The sequence below is a fragment of the Macadamia integrifolia genome, chromosome 7, assembly GCF_013358625.1.
Source record: "Macadamia integrifolia cultivar HAES 741 chromosome 7, SCU_Mint_v3, whole genome shotgun sequence".
NCBI lineage: Eukaryota > Viridiplantae > Streptophyta > Magnoliopsida > Proteales > Proteaceae > Macadamia > Macadamia integrifolia.
The window spans coordinates 10246303-10263583 of NC_056563.1; the positions used below are offsets into that span (position 1 = coordinate 10246303).

The 17281-nt window shown below is 38.2% G+C and overlaps 1 protein-coding gene across 1 annotated transcript in view; it reads left to right on the forward strand.

Moving 5' to 3' along the window:
- Positions 1-427: 427 nt before the first annotated feature.
- Positions 428-17281, forward strand: part of LOC122084028 (alkaline/neutral invertase CINV2) — a 20147-nt gene continuing 3293 nt past the window's right edge. Inside the window, exons 1-4 of the mRNA XM_042652018.1 lie at positions 428-580; positions 1037-1477; positions 1556-1987; positions 15462-16020. Of these exons, the coding sequence (XP_042507952.1) occupies positions 1094-1477; positions 1556-1987; positions 15462-16020 (1375 nt within the window). The 5' untranslated portion in view covers positions 428-580; positions 1037-1093. The remainder of the gene's footprint in view (positions 581-1036; positions 1478-1555; positions 1988-15461; positions 16021-17281) is intronic.

The following is a 17281-nucleotide window of genomic DNA, read 5'->3' on the forward strand; positions in this document are numbered from 1 at the left end:
GTTTTAAACGTGATATCTTTTAGCTTTGGCGAAAGTGTTGTTATCATGGTACGGCTCGACCCTATCCATTTTCACAAATTAGATCGCTGTATTACAGACATAAATTACTGTCTATGAAAAAATTACTGCGATTTCTTTAAGGGTCAAATTAGGATTAAGTATTTTACCAAAGAAAAAATAAATAGGATTAAGTAAAATAACTGTTTCAAGCTAGACAATTTGGACTTTTGAAGAGAGAGAAAGAGAGAGAAAGAGACCCATTTGAAGAGAGAGAAAGAGAGAGAAAGAGACCAAGGGTCGTAGAATTTTGTAATACTGTATAGCCATTGGACGACAGGTAACAGCCTCGTGCTCTGACCGGCTATTGCCCGTAGCTTTCTAACAAGGTTGGATAGAACACCATCGACGGATCTTCCATTAATCTCTCTCTTTGACTAAAGTCTATATATGAATGAGCATCAACTACTATGGTCCTTTTTCCTCTTCTCTTCGTCTCTTCGATCGTTCTATTTTCCGGCGACTTCCGCCGGAATACAAATTTGCTCGAACTTCTACTTCCCTTTCGTTGGAGTTCTCCAAGGTTGGTCTCTCCTTGAAAATCTCCCGAACCTGTAGTTCTTTGAGTTTTTTTTTTCCCTTCTTCTTTACTTGTGAAACCATCGAAGATCTGCCATTTTTAAGGTTATTGTAAAGTTGTTACTCTGAATGCAGGGATTTTCGGGTTTTTTTTTGAGCTTTTTATCTACCACTCTTGTTGATTTTTTGGTTATTTTATTGTAATTTCGCTCGGATCTTGGTCTACAAGAGCTGTTAATCTTCTTAAGTTTCTTAGTTTTTGTGTTCTGTTTAAGGTTTTCTAGTGGACTAAATGTTCCCGAATCGATAATGTGCAATATCTTGTTAGTAATGGAGTCGTTTTAGATATATTAAGAAATTTTCGTTTGGAAATATTGTGACGAAATTAGAAAGTTTCATACTTTATATTGTAATCTCTGTTCTAAAGGTTCTGGTTTTTGATTTCTTGTCTTTTATACAGTTTCCTAAATTGTGGATCCATATATCTGGTATATCTGGTTCAGAAAGGAAGTGAGATATGGAGGGGACTCGAGGGATGGGCCTCAGGAATGTGGATTCACAGTGTTCTCTGTCGGAGCTTGACGATTATGATCTCTCGCGGCTTCTCGACAGGCCGAGGCTGAACATCGAGAGGCAGAGATCCTTTGACGAGAGGTCTCTGAGCGAGCTCTCAATCGGTCTCAACCGAGGAAGCATTGACAACTTCGAGACCATGTACTCACCTGGAGGACGCTCCATTCTGGACACACCTGTGTCGTCAGCTCGGAACTCTTTCGAGCCTCATCCAATGGTGGCCGAAGCCTGGGAAGCACTCAGACGATCTATAGTGTTATTCAGGGGTCAACCGGTGGGAACGATCGCGGCTCTTGATCACTCAGAGGAAGCTCTGAACTATGATCAGGTTCGGTTTTAAATCCGAAATGCTTTGTTTTGCATTCCCGTTTATGCTTTTCTTGAAGAACTTAGTATTTATATGCAGGTGTTCCTGAGAGACTTTGTGCCAAGTGCTCTGGCTTTTCTAATGAATGGTGAGCCTGATATAGTTAAGAATTTTCTGTTGAAGACTCTGCATCTTCAAGGTTGGGAGAAGAAAATAGACCGTTTCAAGCTCGGGGAAGGTGTATTGCCGGCTAGTTTCAAAGTGCTTCATGATGCTACCAGGAAAACGGATACCATAGTTGCAGATTTTGGTGAGAGTGCGATTGGAAGAGTTGCTCCTGTTGACTCTGGGTTCTGGTGGATTATTTTGCTTCGTGCCTACACGAAGTCGACTGGGGATTTATCTCTGGCAGAAACACCTGAGTGCCAAAGGGGAATGAGGCTTATTCTGACTTTGTGTCTGTCAGAGGGATTTGACACTTTTCCTACCCTGCTTTGTGCGGATGGGTGTTCTATGATTGATAGAAGAATGGTAAGTTTATCTTTTCTTCTCTTTAATCCCTCCACCCTCTTCCCAATTTGAAATGAAGAATTATCTTCTTTGGTTATTGCTTGCTGGCTCATACACAATCTAATATTATGATACATACTATTTCTAAGCATGATCAGAAGCTGTTGAGGTAATAATTAAATTTGTTGAGGTAATAATTAAATGGAATACGCATACTTGGACAATATATCAACTGTAGCCTCGCATTCTAGGCAGATTTGCCTTATACAGAATAATTGACACGCTTAAATCAATCCAATAGAACAATAAGCAATATAAACAGTACATCTTTGGAATAAATATGAAAAGTAAAAAAGCAATGTCTTGAACTGTTTCTTCCCTATATATTATTACTTCCAAATGGAGACGGTTCTCTCTGAGATTGGGGAATATTATCTTCTGAGACTGAGATAGTGGGATGTACTGTGTTTTCCCTTGTTGTTTCCCTTGCTGTTTTCCTCTTTAGTTTTGGTAGTTGGGTTGATGTCCTTTTGTTGTCGTTGTACACTACGCCATTCTTTCCACTAGATCTTGTTATTCAAACAAAAAGGAAAAAGAAAGGTACTTCTTTGAAGGTTGTGGGTTGCACTGAGGTGATATGCAGTATAATTACATTCCTTACTTTTGAATGCTTTAGTTTGTGAAGGATCTTTCTTTGAAGGAGCCCATAGTTTCGATTGAATGGAAATGCCTAAGGGGATGATCTCATTCGTATCTACTGATTACAAGTTTATGTTTTTTTCTTTTTCTAAAATTTCTTCAAGGGAGTCAGGAACAAGAAGACATGAACCTAAAAGGCACTTGATGGCGTTCTGTTTATGAAACACCGTATCTTTCATCTGCTTCTGTTGGTGCAGAAGCATTTTGCAAGTGGTTGATTTTGTTTGGCAAATTGGTTGATACACTAAATCAACATAGCATTCTTTGCTTTAAAGATAGAATGGAACCTGAATCTAGGTTCTTACATTTATGTGCGCCTATCTACATGTGTCAGGCTTTCAACGTTTTCTATTGCTTAGCCTGAATCTGTGTTTTTACATTGATGTGCATCAATCTACATGTGTTAGTATTTCAGCATATGCTTATGCGTTCGGTAATCCGACTCTTTATCATATTTGTTATTCTCAATACTATTTCTCACTCATGTAGTCACTGAATAGTATACTCCTCCTGTCCCAAAAAGTCAGTCTTGGTTTAAAGAACCCACATTTTAAGGACGTCGATGATGATGCATTGATCACCGACTAATTCATACCCTGATTCCATTGAGTCTGGATCACCTGCTGGTACATTCAGGTGATGACACTTGTCCCATCAACTGCTATTTAGAGTGTGGGTAGGGGCATTATGGAAGAAAAAAGGGCATTACCTGAGCATATGTGCTGGTGATCTGAACTCGTTTCCAAAAGTACCCCTATTAGTTTGACTTATGTAGTACAGGGAATCAATTATGACAAGCAAATGCAATAAATGTGTGTGGATGGTTAAATTGGTGCATTATGGGGAATCCAACAAAACTTCATATATATATATATTAAATGGACAAACGTAATTGGACAGGGAAAAACCTCAAATAGGACTATCTTTGTGGGATGGAGGTAAATATATATTTGTTAAGTACTATTTATTATGCATGCTTGACTACATTTCTGTGAAAAGAGAGCCTAATACTGATATTTGAGTTTCATCTTTCGTGTTGGAGTCACATATTCGCTAGCTTCTTTCTTTGTCAGACATGATCTGGATGTATCATCATGATGGTATAAATTATCCATTCATGATTTCCTTAGTATTCTATCATATCTTGATTAAGCTTTATTCAGTTCCAGGTGTTTATCTCAGCTCTTGTATGGAAAACGTATATTATCATCTTTAATGTACTCCCTACACAGATGGGTCCATTGTTTTTCTAGATATGGAAATCTTTCCTCTTATACTACAGTACAAGTGACATTCAAGTTAGGCTTTGTCCTTGGGAATTTATCGTATTTCTAAGATTTGTCATCTTTTTGACATGTCTTGCTCTTTATCAGGTGTGGGGGTAGCAGTCTTATAGACATCTTAAAACTGTAGATTAAAAAAAAAAAAAAAAAAAAAACACTCTGGCAGAATAGAGCTCACATAGGCACTACTCCCAGTTAGAAACCTGTTTTGTCTAATTATGGCCCAATGCGAGTCTTGCCTGGCAATATGAAAAGTGTGGTTGCAACTCACATTGAACCAAATTATGGCCTATATAAGGGCTTTCGTTATTTATAGACTATATTTCTTCAATTTCCTGTCTCATTGTTCTCCCCCTTATCTCCTTGCATCCAACTGGAAAGCATCAACATAAGAGATTTTCCTCGTATTAGTTCCATTTTAGGACATTGTACTTAATGATTCTATATTGAAGGGTCCTTATTGTCTTCCAAATCATTTGCATTTCTCATCTCTCTTTGCTGCTTGTAGTGAGGCATACTTTAGTTACACTAGGATGGGTAATGAGGTGGCAAAAGTTGATGAGAGGGAGATTCTGCAAAGTGATTATATTAGGTATTTGGGCTCAATCATAAACAAAGAAGATGATGTTTCATAGACAATCAAATAGGCTGGATGAAGTGGAGAAATACGTCTGGAGTGTAGTGTGATTGACGTATTCCTTTAAAACTTAATAGAAAATTTTATAGGGCAGTCATGTGACCGATGTATGACGCTGAATGTTGGAAGTTAAGAAGCATCATATAGATAAACTCACTATAGCTGAGATGAGGATGTTGAGATAGATGCGTAGCAAAATTAGGAAGGATAAGTAAGGAATGATCATATTAGAGCTAATTTGGGAGTAGCTCCAATACATGATAAGCTATGAGAAAATTGTTTGAGGTTGCATGACCTTGTTCAATAGAGGCTTTTTGATAATCTAGGGTGGAGGAATAATTTGATTCAGATTGAAAGAGGTAAGAGCCAGGGCCAGACCTAAAGTGACTCTGGGGGAAGTGGTGTGGAAAGACATGTATAGCTTAGGACTTGTATCAAGTATGATCTCGAATAAAGCTGATTGGAGGGTAAGGATCCATGTAGCTGACCCCATTTAGTTAGTGTAACGCTGAGTTGTTGTAGTGTACTGATATATTCTTACTAGATGTTGGCTCTTGCTGGACACTTGTGGACACTCAGATAGTTGGCAACCATTCCATGTACATTGGCAACACCCCCTCTTACCTGTCCAAGTAGGAAGCTGAAAAACCCAGTTAGAGCTGGTGCAACAGGAATGGAAACTTAGCCCTAGAGGCAATGGCAGCAGTTGTTATCAGTTAAAAGGGGATGCAAAGTTTCTTCTCGATACTGAAATGTTTTTTTGGACCTTTTGGTTGATGCAGGTGCACAACCGTGGACTAATCCAACCCATATGGGTATCCAGACATAGACGAATCAGTTCCATATCCAGGTTCATATTTGAGTCTTTGGCCAGTAGGATTTTAGGAAATTTTATTTAGAACTAATTTATTTTTATTTTCTTTTGTCCTTTATTTCTAAAGTAGGATACATAGGATATCGTATTTCCTAGTTTGAGTTTATTCCTTAGTAGAGTAGGTTTCCTTTTAATGTTGGGTTTCTTTTTTCTATTTAAATACATCTAACCCTGCAATGAAGAGAGATATTAAAGAATGTAATGTTGAGTTGTGTAAAAGCCTGTAGGCTAGTGTGTGCTTGTGCGAGCTTCTTTCCCCCTTCTCTTGTGCGCCCTCCCCTGCAACTCTAAGACATCTTAGAGATTCTTTCCCTTTCTCAATCTGCCCTCCACCAATTTGGTATTAGGGCCGAACGTTCCCATCTCATCCTTCTCCATCAATCTTTCTTTCCCTAACCCCTATTCTCTTTGCCATTTTCTTTTTGTTCTTTGCCTAGAAATTCGAGTTCAATAAAAAAAAAAAATGAACGATAAATTTTCCCTTACTTCTCCACCCATTGTCTTCAACCGATCCCCTTTCCTGCGCAAATGCTCCCCTACCATCCTTTTCTACCTTCTAGGGGTTCTGACAGAAAAAGGTAAAAAGAAGAGAAGAGAGCAAGAGATTGAGATTGAGAAAAAAAAAAAAAGCATTCGCGCCTAGTTCGAAGTTCTCCCTCGAGTTCCGACAAAGCCCTTGGAACTGCGTCTTTGTCTTCCTAGAATTCCTCCTTCATTACCAAGCTTTGGAGAAGACAACTCCAAGTAGGAGACAGTAATCCCATGCTCGATTCATCCCTTTGTCCTTCCTTAATTATCTCTTTTGTTCTTCCTAAACTGCCCTCACCATTCTCCCCTATCCCCTTTTTTCCTAAATTTGTTTTGACATCGAAGTTTTCCCTTAACACATACGTTGTATCATACGTTATGCTGCCCTTTATGTACATCATGGATGTTGATCGATATGATTTACTCCTTTCAATTAGAGATGATCTTCGTCCTTAATGGGGTCAAGCTGGTTAGCTACATGGATCCATACAAAACGTAGTAAGGAAAACTTAGGTCCAAACAAAAAAAGGGGAGAATGAAGAGATGCAAAAAGGGCGAAGGGAAATGAGATGAGAAATGAAACATAAAAAATGAAAAAAGAAGAAAAGAAAAGAATGAAAAATGAAAGTAGGAGGAAAGAGTCACAACCCAGCAGGTCAGGAGAATATCAGCTAAATGGGGTCGGCAACATGAAATCCTTGCCCTCTAGTGGGCTCTACCTGAGGTTATACTTGAGATGATGCCTAAACTATGCATGTCATTACTCACAACCTCCGTTGTACATTACCATACCACCTCAAATGACTTTCTTGGAGCTTGTCATTGATTGGGGCAACTCCTAGGCACCGTTTTGATAACGTTCTGTTTGTGCCGTTTTTGTGTTTTCTTGTTCCCAAAAACAGAGAAACAACTTAAAAAACGTTTAATAAAGTTTTTCCGTTTCACCCATTTCTAGAAATATAAATCAAAATTTATGCCTATTTACAATTCTAGGAACGACTTTGACGAAACAAATCGGACTTTTTCGTCGTTTCTAGAAATGAATTTGAGAGAAAAAAGGCTGTTGTGCCCGATAAATCTCTCAACTATTTAAACCTAAAAAGAGGCAACCGAACCCTCTCTCCCTTTTGGGCATCCAATGATACTATTGGATTTTTTAGTAGTATTATATCCTCAAAAAACGTTTCAAGAAATCGGTTTATCAAACACCAAAAAATCCGTTTTTGTTTCTAGAAACGTGAAAAGCCGCAGAAACAGCAGAAACGTTATCAAATGGTGCCCTAATATGTTCATTCCATACTTCATCCTTTCTACTTTTGCCGCACATTTATCTTAACATCCTCATCTCTGCTACAAAACTTCTCAATATGACACTTCTTAACTTCCCAACATTCTGCCCCATACATCATAGTCGGTTGTTTTATAGTCGTATAAAACTTTTCTTTAAGCTTTAAAGGAATACGTCAGTCACACAAAATTTTGATTGCACCTCCCCACTTCATTCATCCCACTTTAATTCTCTATGAAACATCATCCTCTATGTCACTTTCTTTATTTATGGTTGACCCCAGATATCTAAAATAATCACTTTGCGGCATCTCTTTTCCCTCAATTTCCAGAGCATCATTATCCATTGTAGTGTGACTAAAATTATATATCATATATTCCGTCTTTTTTCTACTAATTTAAAGCCTCTTGTTTCTAGAGTTGATTGCCATAGCTCTAACTTAACTCTAATCCCTGCTTTTGTCTCATCCACCAAATTGATATCATCGGTGAAGAGCATACACCTGAGATGGTCTCTGTACCTGCAAGAAAAGTTTGTGATTTCCATTCGAGTTTTCGGGAGCTTGATGATAACAATAACACTTTCTATGATAAGTTGTCAAGCATGATAGAACCTTCAGAAGGAAGATCAAAAGTGGAAAAACATGTGGACCAACTAGTAATGGCAACTAAAAAAGAGAAGATTGTGAAGCAAGTCAATGCATTGACAGCTATTCCTCAACTTGAGTTCATGCTTCCCCATGATTTTTTGTACCTGAATGCACCTCCAAATCTTCATATCTTTGATTTTGTTCGAGTTGTAGACAAGGAGCAATTCATCCTTGCTCATGAGCTTTTATTGTTACCCTTTTACAAAACTCGTGGTTGAGTTTTTCTCAACACCGGTGGACTTGATGTAGGTGCACAACCATGGACCGATCCAATCTGTATGGGTATCAAAACACAGATGAACTGTGCCTATATTTGAGTCCTTGGTCGAGTAGGATTTTAGGAATTTATTTGGAAGTAATTTATTTTTATTCGATTCTATCATTTATTTCCAAAGTAGGATACTGAGGATATTGTGTTTCCTAGTTTGTGTTTATTCTTTTTAATGTTGGGTTTCTTTTTCTATTTAAGTATATGTAACCGATGCAATGAAGAGACAGATTAAAGAATGGAAAAGTTGAGTTGTGTGAAAGCCTGCAGGCTTGTGTGTTCTTGTGCGAGCTCCCCCCCTCTTTCTTGTGTGATTCCTCTCCCTCCTTTGCAACTCTGAGACATCTCTTGGATTCTTTCCTTTCCTCTACCGGCCCTCCACCATTGGTACTTATTTTAATAGGGGAAAATCAATTATAATTGCATTTACCACTGCAGAGATCTTGATGGGGACATCTACGTATACCAGCGGTGTTGGTGCAAGGCCCAAGCACACGTGCACTCTATCTGGCTGGAGGAAAACTAGAAGAAGGAAGAAAAGAGAAAGAAAGCTGCTGGTCGACCTCTTCCGTGAGAATGAGGAAAGCGACTATCTCTGGTCTCTTTCCTTCTCTCCTATCGTCCAGATCTTGTGGACCCCACTGCTGATGTGTTAATTAGTAGTTTTATTTTCTGATATCTTGTTTATTTAGGCTTTTGAATTAAGTAGGAAACTATTTTATTACTTATTTATTTTTTTTGGAAACTTCTTTATTCTGAGATTATTTCCTAGGATTAACCTTTCTTTTTTTCTTAGTAACTAGTTCATTACTTATGTAAGGCCATTGGCCACGATGGGAGTTAGTTAATGAATTTTTGAATGAAAGCACAGAAAAGACTGTCGCCCCTCTCTCACGACTCCTCTCTCTCTCGCCTCTAGCTATTTCCCCCCTTTCTCATCTCTTTCTCTCTTTCTGTTCTCTCTCTTCTCGCCTCCCTCCCCCTCCCCCTCCCACTCCCACTCCCACTCCCACTCCCACTCCCAATCTTGTTCTCTGTCGCTGCTTCTGTTTTCCCTCTGCTGCTGCTGCTACTGCTACTACACTGTTGCAGCCTATGTGAAGAATACTTGAAGATCATCTCTATTGAATGAGCCCCACCTGGGTTGCTGTTGGATTCATCATCAACAAACTGGGTTGCTGCCGGGAATTACACCACCAATCTGGACTGTTTTCCTTTATCAAAATAGGTTGGACTGCATCTCTTTATTTTGGAGAACCTTGAATTCTTTTCTCCTCAAGACTTCGGACAACAAGAAGGTAAGTAAAGCCCCCCCTGTTCCACACTCATTGGCTGCCTATTATTTTCATTATTCCCCCCCACTGAAACCTGAAATATACTCTGTTTTTTAAGCCATTATTTACTGTTATCCTAAAGAAATTCCTGCTGTTTTACCTTTCATTAATTGGCTGATTTTAGGACATTGTTGGTTTACTTCTCTTGCTTAATGTCTTGATTAATTGGTGCTAAACTTAACACATATTTGCTGCCATGTTCCCTTCCCCATATCCCCATTTGACACTTGAGTAGTTTTAAGTGTTTTTCATGCTTAGACTAGTATTGATTGCTGCCGCCCTGTTAGTTAGTCTAATATTCTTGCATGTTAAATCTGTATTTTGTTGAGCAACTGTGAACCAGCCCAATTCGAGACCTATTGAGTATCCCTTGTCTAGTGGATTGACCCCTTGTAGGAAACCTAGTTGTCTAGGTCCCCTCCCTACATCAGATCTCCTCATTCTTGATTATTACTGATTATTTTAGCATGCCGTGTCAGAATTTATTCTTCGTTTCCATGACCATCTCTAAAACACTGAAGGTATCCTAACTGCTGCATGACTTTCCTTAAAGTAAGAGAGGAGATTTGGTGTTAGCCTTGGAATTTAGTCTAGTATGAGAGCCTAGATCCAATAATCTTTAGCCGTTATCCTTGACGTGATGAACAACCTTTATGGTGGTCGATGTAGATTTTTCCTTGGGCAATCATTATGATGACTTTACCCCTTGTTACATATTTCAGTCTAATTCTTGGTTGCTCATGCCAACATTTCTTTATTCTGTCACTGCTGTATGATGTAGAGCTTTACATCAGGGGGCCATTCACTGATGTGATTGTCACATGCTTGTATACTGATGCAGTTACACGAGGGGTAGTTAGGGGAGGTTACCGTTTATTTACTTTGGTTTATTCTTGTAATTCACACTTTGTCATATTCGTAAGATTTTTGTTTGAGTTGTTTACTAATATGAGAAGAATCTATTTAGTAGTTTCTACTTTGTAAGAGGTTTTTTATTTCTATTTATATGCATGTAATCCTACCGATAGAGTAAATTGGAATATTGAATGGAAGTAGAGTTTACTCACGGTGGTGAGCTTTGGTGCATATGTTCTTTTCTCTTCTCTTCTCTCTCTTGGCTTGAATCAGATCCCTCTTCTCATAGGTGAGTCTCTCTGGTTTTCTCTTTCCTCTGCTTCTTTCCACCCTTGCTATTCTTCAATGATCCTTCTTCTTTCTTGCTGTTAATTTTTGCATCACTTCTCTATTCCTGCAACTAGCATAACTGACAGCCCAAAAGGTTTGAGTCGAACTCTTTCAGTTCTTCTCTTTTCTGCCTGAAATGTCATGCGTTAGTTATATTCCTAGGGAGACTTATCCTTTTAGTTTGGGTCCCAAAGAACATCATAGTGCTGAGAGACATACCTGCAAACAGATCTGTTATTGAGTTTACCGTCGGGTGATTTCAGAGAATTTTATCCTGATGCTTGATCCGATATTTAGAGGGCAGACTGGCACAACGATAAGGTTGCTCCATTGTGACCTAGTGGTCTTGGGTTCGAGTCAGGAAACAGCCTCTCCGTGAAGCGGGGGTTAAGGCTGTGTATGTTGTGACCCTCCCCAGACTCTGCAGTGGCGGGAGCCTCATGCACTGGGTATTTTTTTTTTTATTATCCAATATTTGGTTGATGAATGCTTAGATCTGGTATTTTGATGAGTTTCTGACCATCTGTAATTTCCGTCCTATCAGAACTGTATGAATGAGTTCTTATACTCGAACATGGCCTGGTTCTACCCACTGTTATTTAAAACGGGAATGGAAAAAAAACAGAAATGTATGGTACGGGTTTTAAATAGATAAAAACAATGAATGGTACGGTAAAAAAAAAGGTAAAAAAAAAGGGAACGGAAAACGAACGGAAACGAACGGTACGAGTATTAAACGTGTAGTTTGCAAAAAAACGAAACAAAAAAAAATTCATTATACTCATGTAATTTGAGAGATTATTACTTGTATACATGCATCTAATGTTCCAAAAGCTCTGGGAGTCCCAAGATAAAATAGCCTAATGGGCTACAAGAAGATGAGATGTTGCTAGCTTTAGCTTCTCCTTACTCAATGGGCTATAAGAAGATGAAATTTTTTTCCTATAGATAGTATGGAAGTTAAAAACCAAAACCCAAGTATCATATTGTCTTCACTCTTCACTTTTACTAATAGGGTTTTTTTTTTAATTAATTAATTATTATTTTTAATATAATTCCTATTTTACCCTTAAAAAACGGATACGTGTTTAAAACGGATTCTTTTGCCATTTCCATTTTTTTCCGTATTGTATAATAGCATACAGGAAAACGCGTATTAAACGGAAAAAAAGGCAACTTTAAAACGTGTTTTAACTAACAGTGGTTCTACCATCCTGCGGTTCAGGTCTAGAGATTGAAGAAGATGAAAGCATTCTTTTTATTACACATAAGGTCCTGACTTCAGGAATCTCTATAAAAGCCTTTATTCTGCTTTATCTTATCTCTGCATGAAATTCCAGAATTGTATACTCTTTAGATAAGTTCCTGATATATTCTGTTACCTTACGCTTAATGGTCTAATTCGTCTTGAAATCTATGGAATCACCAGTCCTTATATTTGGAATTTTATTCACTTGGGTGGGCCCATAGCGACCCCAAAGTGGGTTTTGGAATCTGCGGTCGCATCAATAACCCCATCCATCCTCTTCTCTTGTGAAACCAGTCATCCTCAAGTTAAAAAATGGGATCCGTGATTCATCTTCCATTTTTGTTCACTTATAAGATTGAGGTTGATCACTCTTGTGACGAACAGGTTTCTCACAGTTTTAAATTTGGACAGGGGTTTTTTTCCCCATTTTATAAAAAAAGGGCTCACACTACTGCAGGGTTGTATGCAGCCTTATCCCCCTCCTTTTTTTTTTTTTTGCAGAAACGCTGTTTCATTATTCGACCCCATGAGCACCAGGTAGCAATAGAGCAACCTTACCTTTGCGCCAAGGCCCGCCCTCTATAAACCCAAATATTTGGGATTTAAGGCTTATATGGGGATTCAATAGTTACTTTCAATTTTCTTAGTTTCTAATTCCATGTGGTTAGATACTTAGTGGTTAAGATAGATATTATGTAGAAGTTTCTAATTTTTTTACTTTCTATTTTGCTTGTGATAGCAATGGAATCCTCTAGAAGGGTTCAATCCTAGTTTCTATTTTATTTGCTTTCTGTTTTCCTTGTAATAGCTATGGATCCTTTCTAGAAAGATTCTTTGTTAGTGTTCGCTTGCCAGCCAAGTAGCAAGGAGAGTTTCTATTCTTGTCATCAGTTCATTGGTTACTATGAATAAAGAGCAAAAGGCACAGTAGCCCACAGATTTGATGTTTGACAAAACTAGCTCTATGTGAGTGTGTGTGCACTCTGGTAAATCAGTCACAGCCCTTGTGGTGAAGCAAGTGGCAGCCAAAGATGGTGAATCCTTGGTTTGGGACTGGTGGTGAAGCCTTTCGAACAGGCCATAGGTGGTGAAACCTATGGTCATGTCCCCTTCTCTTCGTTTGTCCCTGTTCTTTTTCTTTCTCTTCCTTTACCATTCCGCAGAATTTTCAGCAGGTATCCCTCTCTACCATGACCTTGGCAGTTTTCAAACTTGGTTTGTGTTTTATATAACCCTCTATTGTTGTTCTTATAGTTTCTCTCATCTTCCATTGATTAACGTACTATAACCGGTCTTGCGAGTTGCAATAGGTATTTGTTTTCCTTTTCTAAGTCTGAAACTTCACCCTCTGATTTCAGAGAATTTAGCCATCAAATTAGACTGGATTTTGGATATGTGATCCTCTTCCCCTTCTACTCCATTCAACCCAAATTTGAGCACCATTGCACTGATGGATTGAGAGATGTGTTAGTTTACCCTATTTACTATTTTTTGTCTAAGCATGTTTCTCCTAATCTAACCATCACCTTGCTTTGATTATTTTACCGCTACTCACCCTATTAGGACCTCTAGCATATGTTTAGTTTCAGCCCCTCCAGATTTGTGGTTTGCAAGTTCTAATCACTTTTAGTTTCTGCCATATTCATAGTTTTCTAGTTACTGTGATACTGGTTTCTAGTGTTTGTTTTCTTTCAGCCTAGCAAACCTCATCACACAACCTTACTCCTGCTTCACGGAGAGGCTGTTTCTTGATTCAAACCCATGACCACCAGGTTGCAATGGAGCAACCTTTCCATTGCATCGAGGCCTGCCATTAAGTAAAACCTAAACTATCATGATCCTACTGATAAATAATATAAACAGAGGAACAAAAAAAAGTAAGATGAAAGTAAGACGGGAAAGTGAGTTAAATACCCCTACATGTAAAGTCTAATCTGATGTGCAAATTAAGAATAGAAAACTAACCTATTCTAACATGATTAATGTTTAAAACCCAAAACATCACAGAAAAAAAAAATATGTAGAAATTTGTGTGCAAAAATACCCAAATTTACTAAATACATGTTTTTTCTAAAATATATTGACAAATAGTAAATTTCATTATTTGAGATTGAAATATTGTGTTTCAACTATTAAGAGAAGGGATTAAGAATGTTCTGATAAAAATCATTCTGGTTGCATTCTCTGGCAAAAATGTTTCTGCAAACCTGTAATAGGACAGAAAGTTATAGCTTTTCCAAATATTAAAATTTTCAGATGGACTTGGTTGGGGTTTTCAAGCTACTTGTGGACCTTGCCAAGTTCTGTTTTCTCATATTTGCTGTTTTCGTCCACTACTGTACGAATAGCAATTACTACTGCAGATCAGTTAGCTATTGGACCTACTATACTTTTCAACATCCATTTTTTTTTTTTTTTTTTTTTTTTTTTTTTATGTAATAACCAAGTTAGAGCTGCACAAAAAACATATGTGCTGATTCAGTAAAAAAAGAGCAATACAACCTATTTCTAGTTCTGTTATGTTGTGTGCTCCCAATTCTTAACCCACTGACACCTTTATTTCAGAGGGAGGAAGTAGCTACCTGGCTGTATTTTCTACCCATTGAGATATAAAGGGGAGTTCAGAAATATCCTTTCCCTACTTGATTTAGCTACGCCATAGTTCAAAATATGAATTACCATAAGAAATTGGAAAATTTTCTCAATATTCTGAAGGTCACAACTGCTGCTGGATTTCTCTCAAACTGTAGAGGGTGTATGCCAGTGCTTCCTTGACCGCCCAGGGTATAATTCTATGCATCACCATGTCCTTATGGTTTTTGCTACTATATGTCCAGATTGGGTCCATAGAATAATTTGTCTATGCCCACTATCATGGGCTAGGTTGTAGAGAAGCGTTTGATCATGTTGGAACTCAAAGTTGGATAGATGGTCCAAATTTCCACTAAATGATCTATGTTATGGGCCTCGAATTGATGCATATCAGCTTCTGCCCCCAACATGATTGTCAGGGAACTCCAATTTCATCTTCAACTATGGTTGCATTGCAATTTTAGTTGTGTATGTTTTGGTTACATGTAAACCGATTCATGTGACTGGGGGATCCACTTAGGTGACCTTAGCAGAAACTGATATTAATTGAATTACAGTGGGACAAACAAAGGATATCATTGATCTTTTTTAATTATCATCATTCTGGTCTTCCCTTTATTTATTTATTTATTTTTTTGAGGGGGTGGGGTAGTGGGGCAAGGAGAGAAGGGGGATGCGGATTCTACGGAGGACTGCATAACTAGGAATGAGAGGCTAATATTTGAAATTAAGTTATTGTATTGTAGCTATAGTATTCTGCTGGTATTAGTTCAACATTATTTGCAGAAAATATTAAATTAACTATTATTGCAGTCTTCATAACAAAAAACATTTATCTTCTAAGTTTTAATAGGTTGATGTTCTTTTTGGGAATGATGTTAGAAATTGACACTTTCCTCAATTTTACAGGGAGTTTATGGTTATCCTATTGAAATTCAAGCGCTCTTCTTTATGGCATTGAGGTGTGCTTTAACGATGCTGAAACCAGATAATGAAGGAAAAGAGTTTATAGAGAGAATCGTGGAACGTTTGCATGCTTTGAGTTTTCACATGCGGAGTTACTTCTGGCTTGACTTCGAGCAACTTAACAACATATATCGTTATAAAACAGAGGAATATTCTCATACAGCAGTGAACAAGTTTAATGTTATTCCTGATTCTATCCCAGATTGGGTTTTTGATTTTATGCCAACCCGTGGTGGATACTTTATTGGAAATGTCAGTCCAGCAAGGATGGATTTTCGATGGTTTGTTTTAGGTAATTGTGTTGCTATTCTTTCCTCCCTTGCGACTCCTGAGCAATCCATGGCTATTATGGATCTTATCGAATCACGTTGGGAGGAGCTTGTGGGAGAAATGCCCTTAAAGATATGCTATCCTACAATTGAAAACCATCAATGGGTAATCGTAACTGGCTGCGATCCCAAGAATACCAGATGGAGTTACCACAATGGTGGTTCGTGGCCAGGTTAGTTCTATCTTACAGTCTGTCTGGTAGTTATTCATTTAAATGGAACATGTATGCTTTCACTGCTAGCCTAGCTGCACATTGAATTGTTTAGGACCATGCGTTGTCTGAGAATATTGTAATGAACAGTACTGTCAAAATTTGAACCTGCTATTCTTGTTTACAAATTACAATAACAATAGTTGAGCCAATAAGGCTTGTTCCTTTGTCATATTTTATTTCCTCTCCAAGCATCTTGGAAGAACCGGAAACAGCCCCAGTTCTTGAATTATGCCAGCTAGTGGTTATTGGACCATCTTGTACTTCAAACTTGGTAGTGGCTGAGCAAGATCAATGTCAGAAGCCTGGGGATTGCATGGGTTGGTTCAATTGTATTGGAGCCAATATTCCAAAATAATTTCTATAAAAAATAGACCGAATATTTTCCTACTCTCTTCAACACAAAGATGCACAAACCTGAACTTTTACATGCTATAATTTATGCATCTCTTTTCATCAGCATCGTCATATGGTGGCTAATCTTAATCTTTCTGCAAATGACCACCAGAATCTCTCTCTCTCTCTCTCCATGCATACAGATGTGTGCATACACAGTGAGCACAAAATCCCTCTTTGATTTTGTTGATATTGGGGCTGAAGGCACAAATTTCCCCCAACCCCCCTATTGGGTCGATGGAGAACATGTTGTTTAGCAGACAGCACTGCCAGTTGCCAGTTTTTATCTCCAATTCCCTCTCCATGGTCATCTGTTTTACCGTCTTGGTGATGCAGATACGGCTGCCCTTTCTTGGTTGGACCAGCATGACCGGCTTTGGAAGCCAAGAGCCAAGAAGAACCGGTCCAGCCCAGGGTTTTGGTCCAACAAGGGTTGGAAATAAAATTAGTAGTTTACTTAGTATTTTATTTCACGCTTTTAGTTTCCAGACTTGAACGTAGGAGTAGGATTTATTTCCTTGCTTTGGTTTCCTTTTTATAGTTGTTTCCTAATTTAGGCTAGTTTCCATTCCAGTTAAGTTTCTAATTTCATGTTCCTATTTTCCTATATATTGGTTGTAATCGACTGAAGATTTAGAGAGCAATTTGATTATTGAATGAATGTGTGAGTGTGATCTCCTTTTCCCCATCTCTACTCTGATTTCCCCTCCCTTCCCTAAAGGTTTGCCATCAACTTGGTATCAAAGCCGAAGGATCCTATTCCTTCCCCATCTTTCTTCTTCCCTTCCCATTCTCTGTGTCGGATTCCACCGATACTGAGAACACA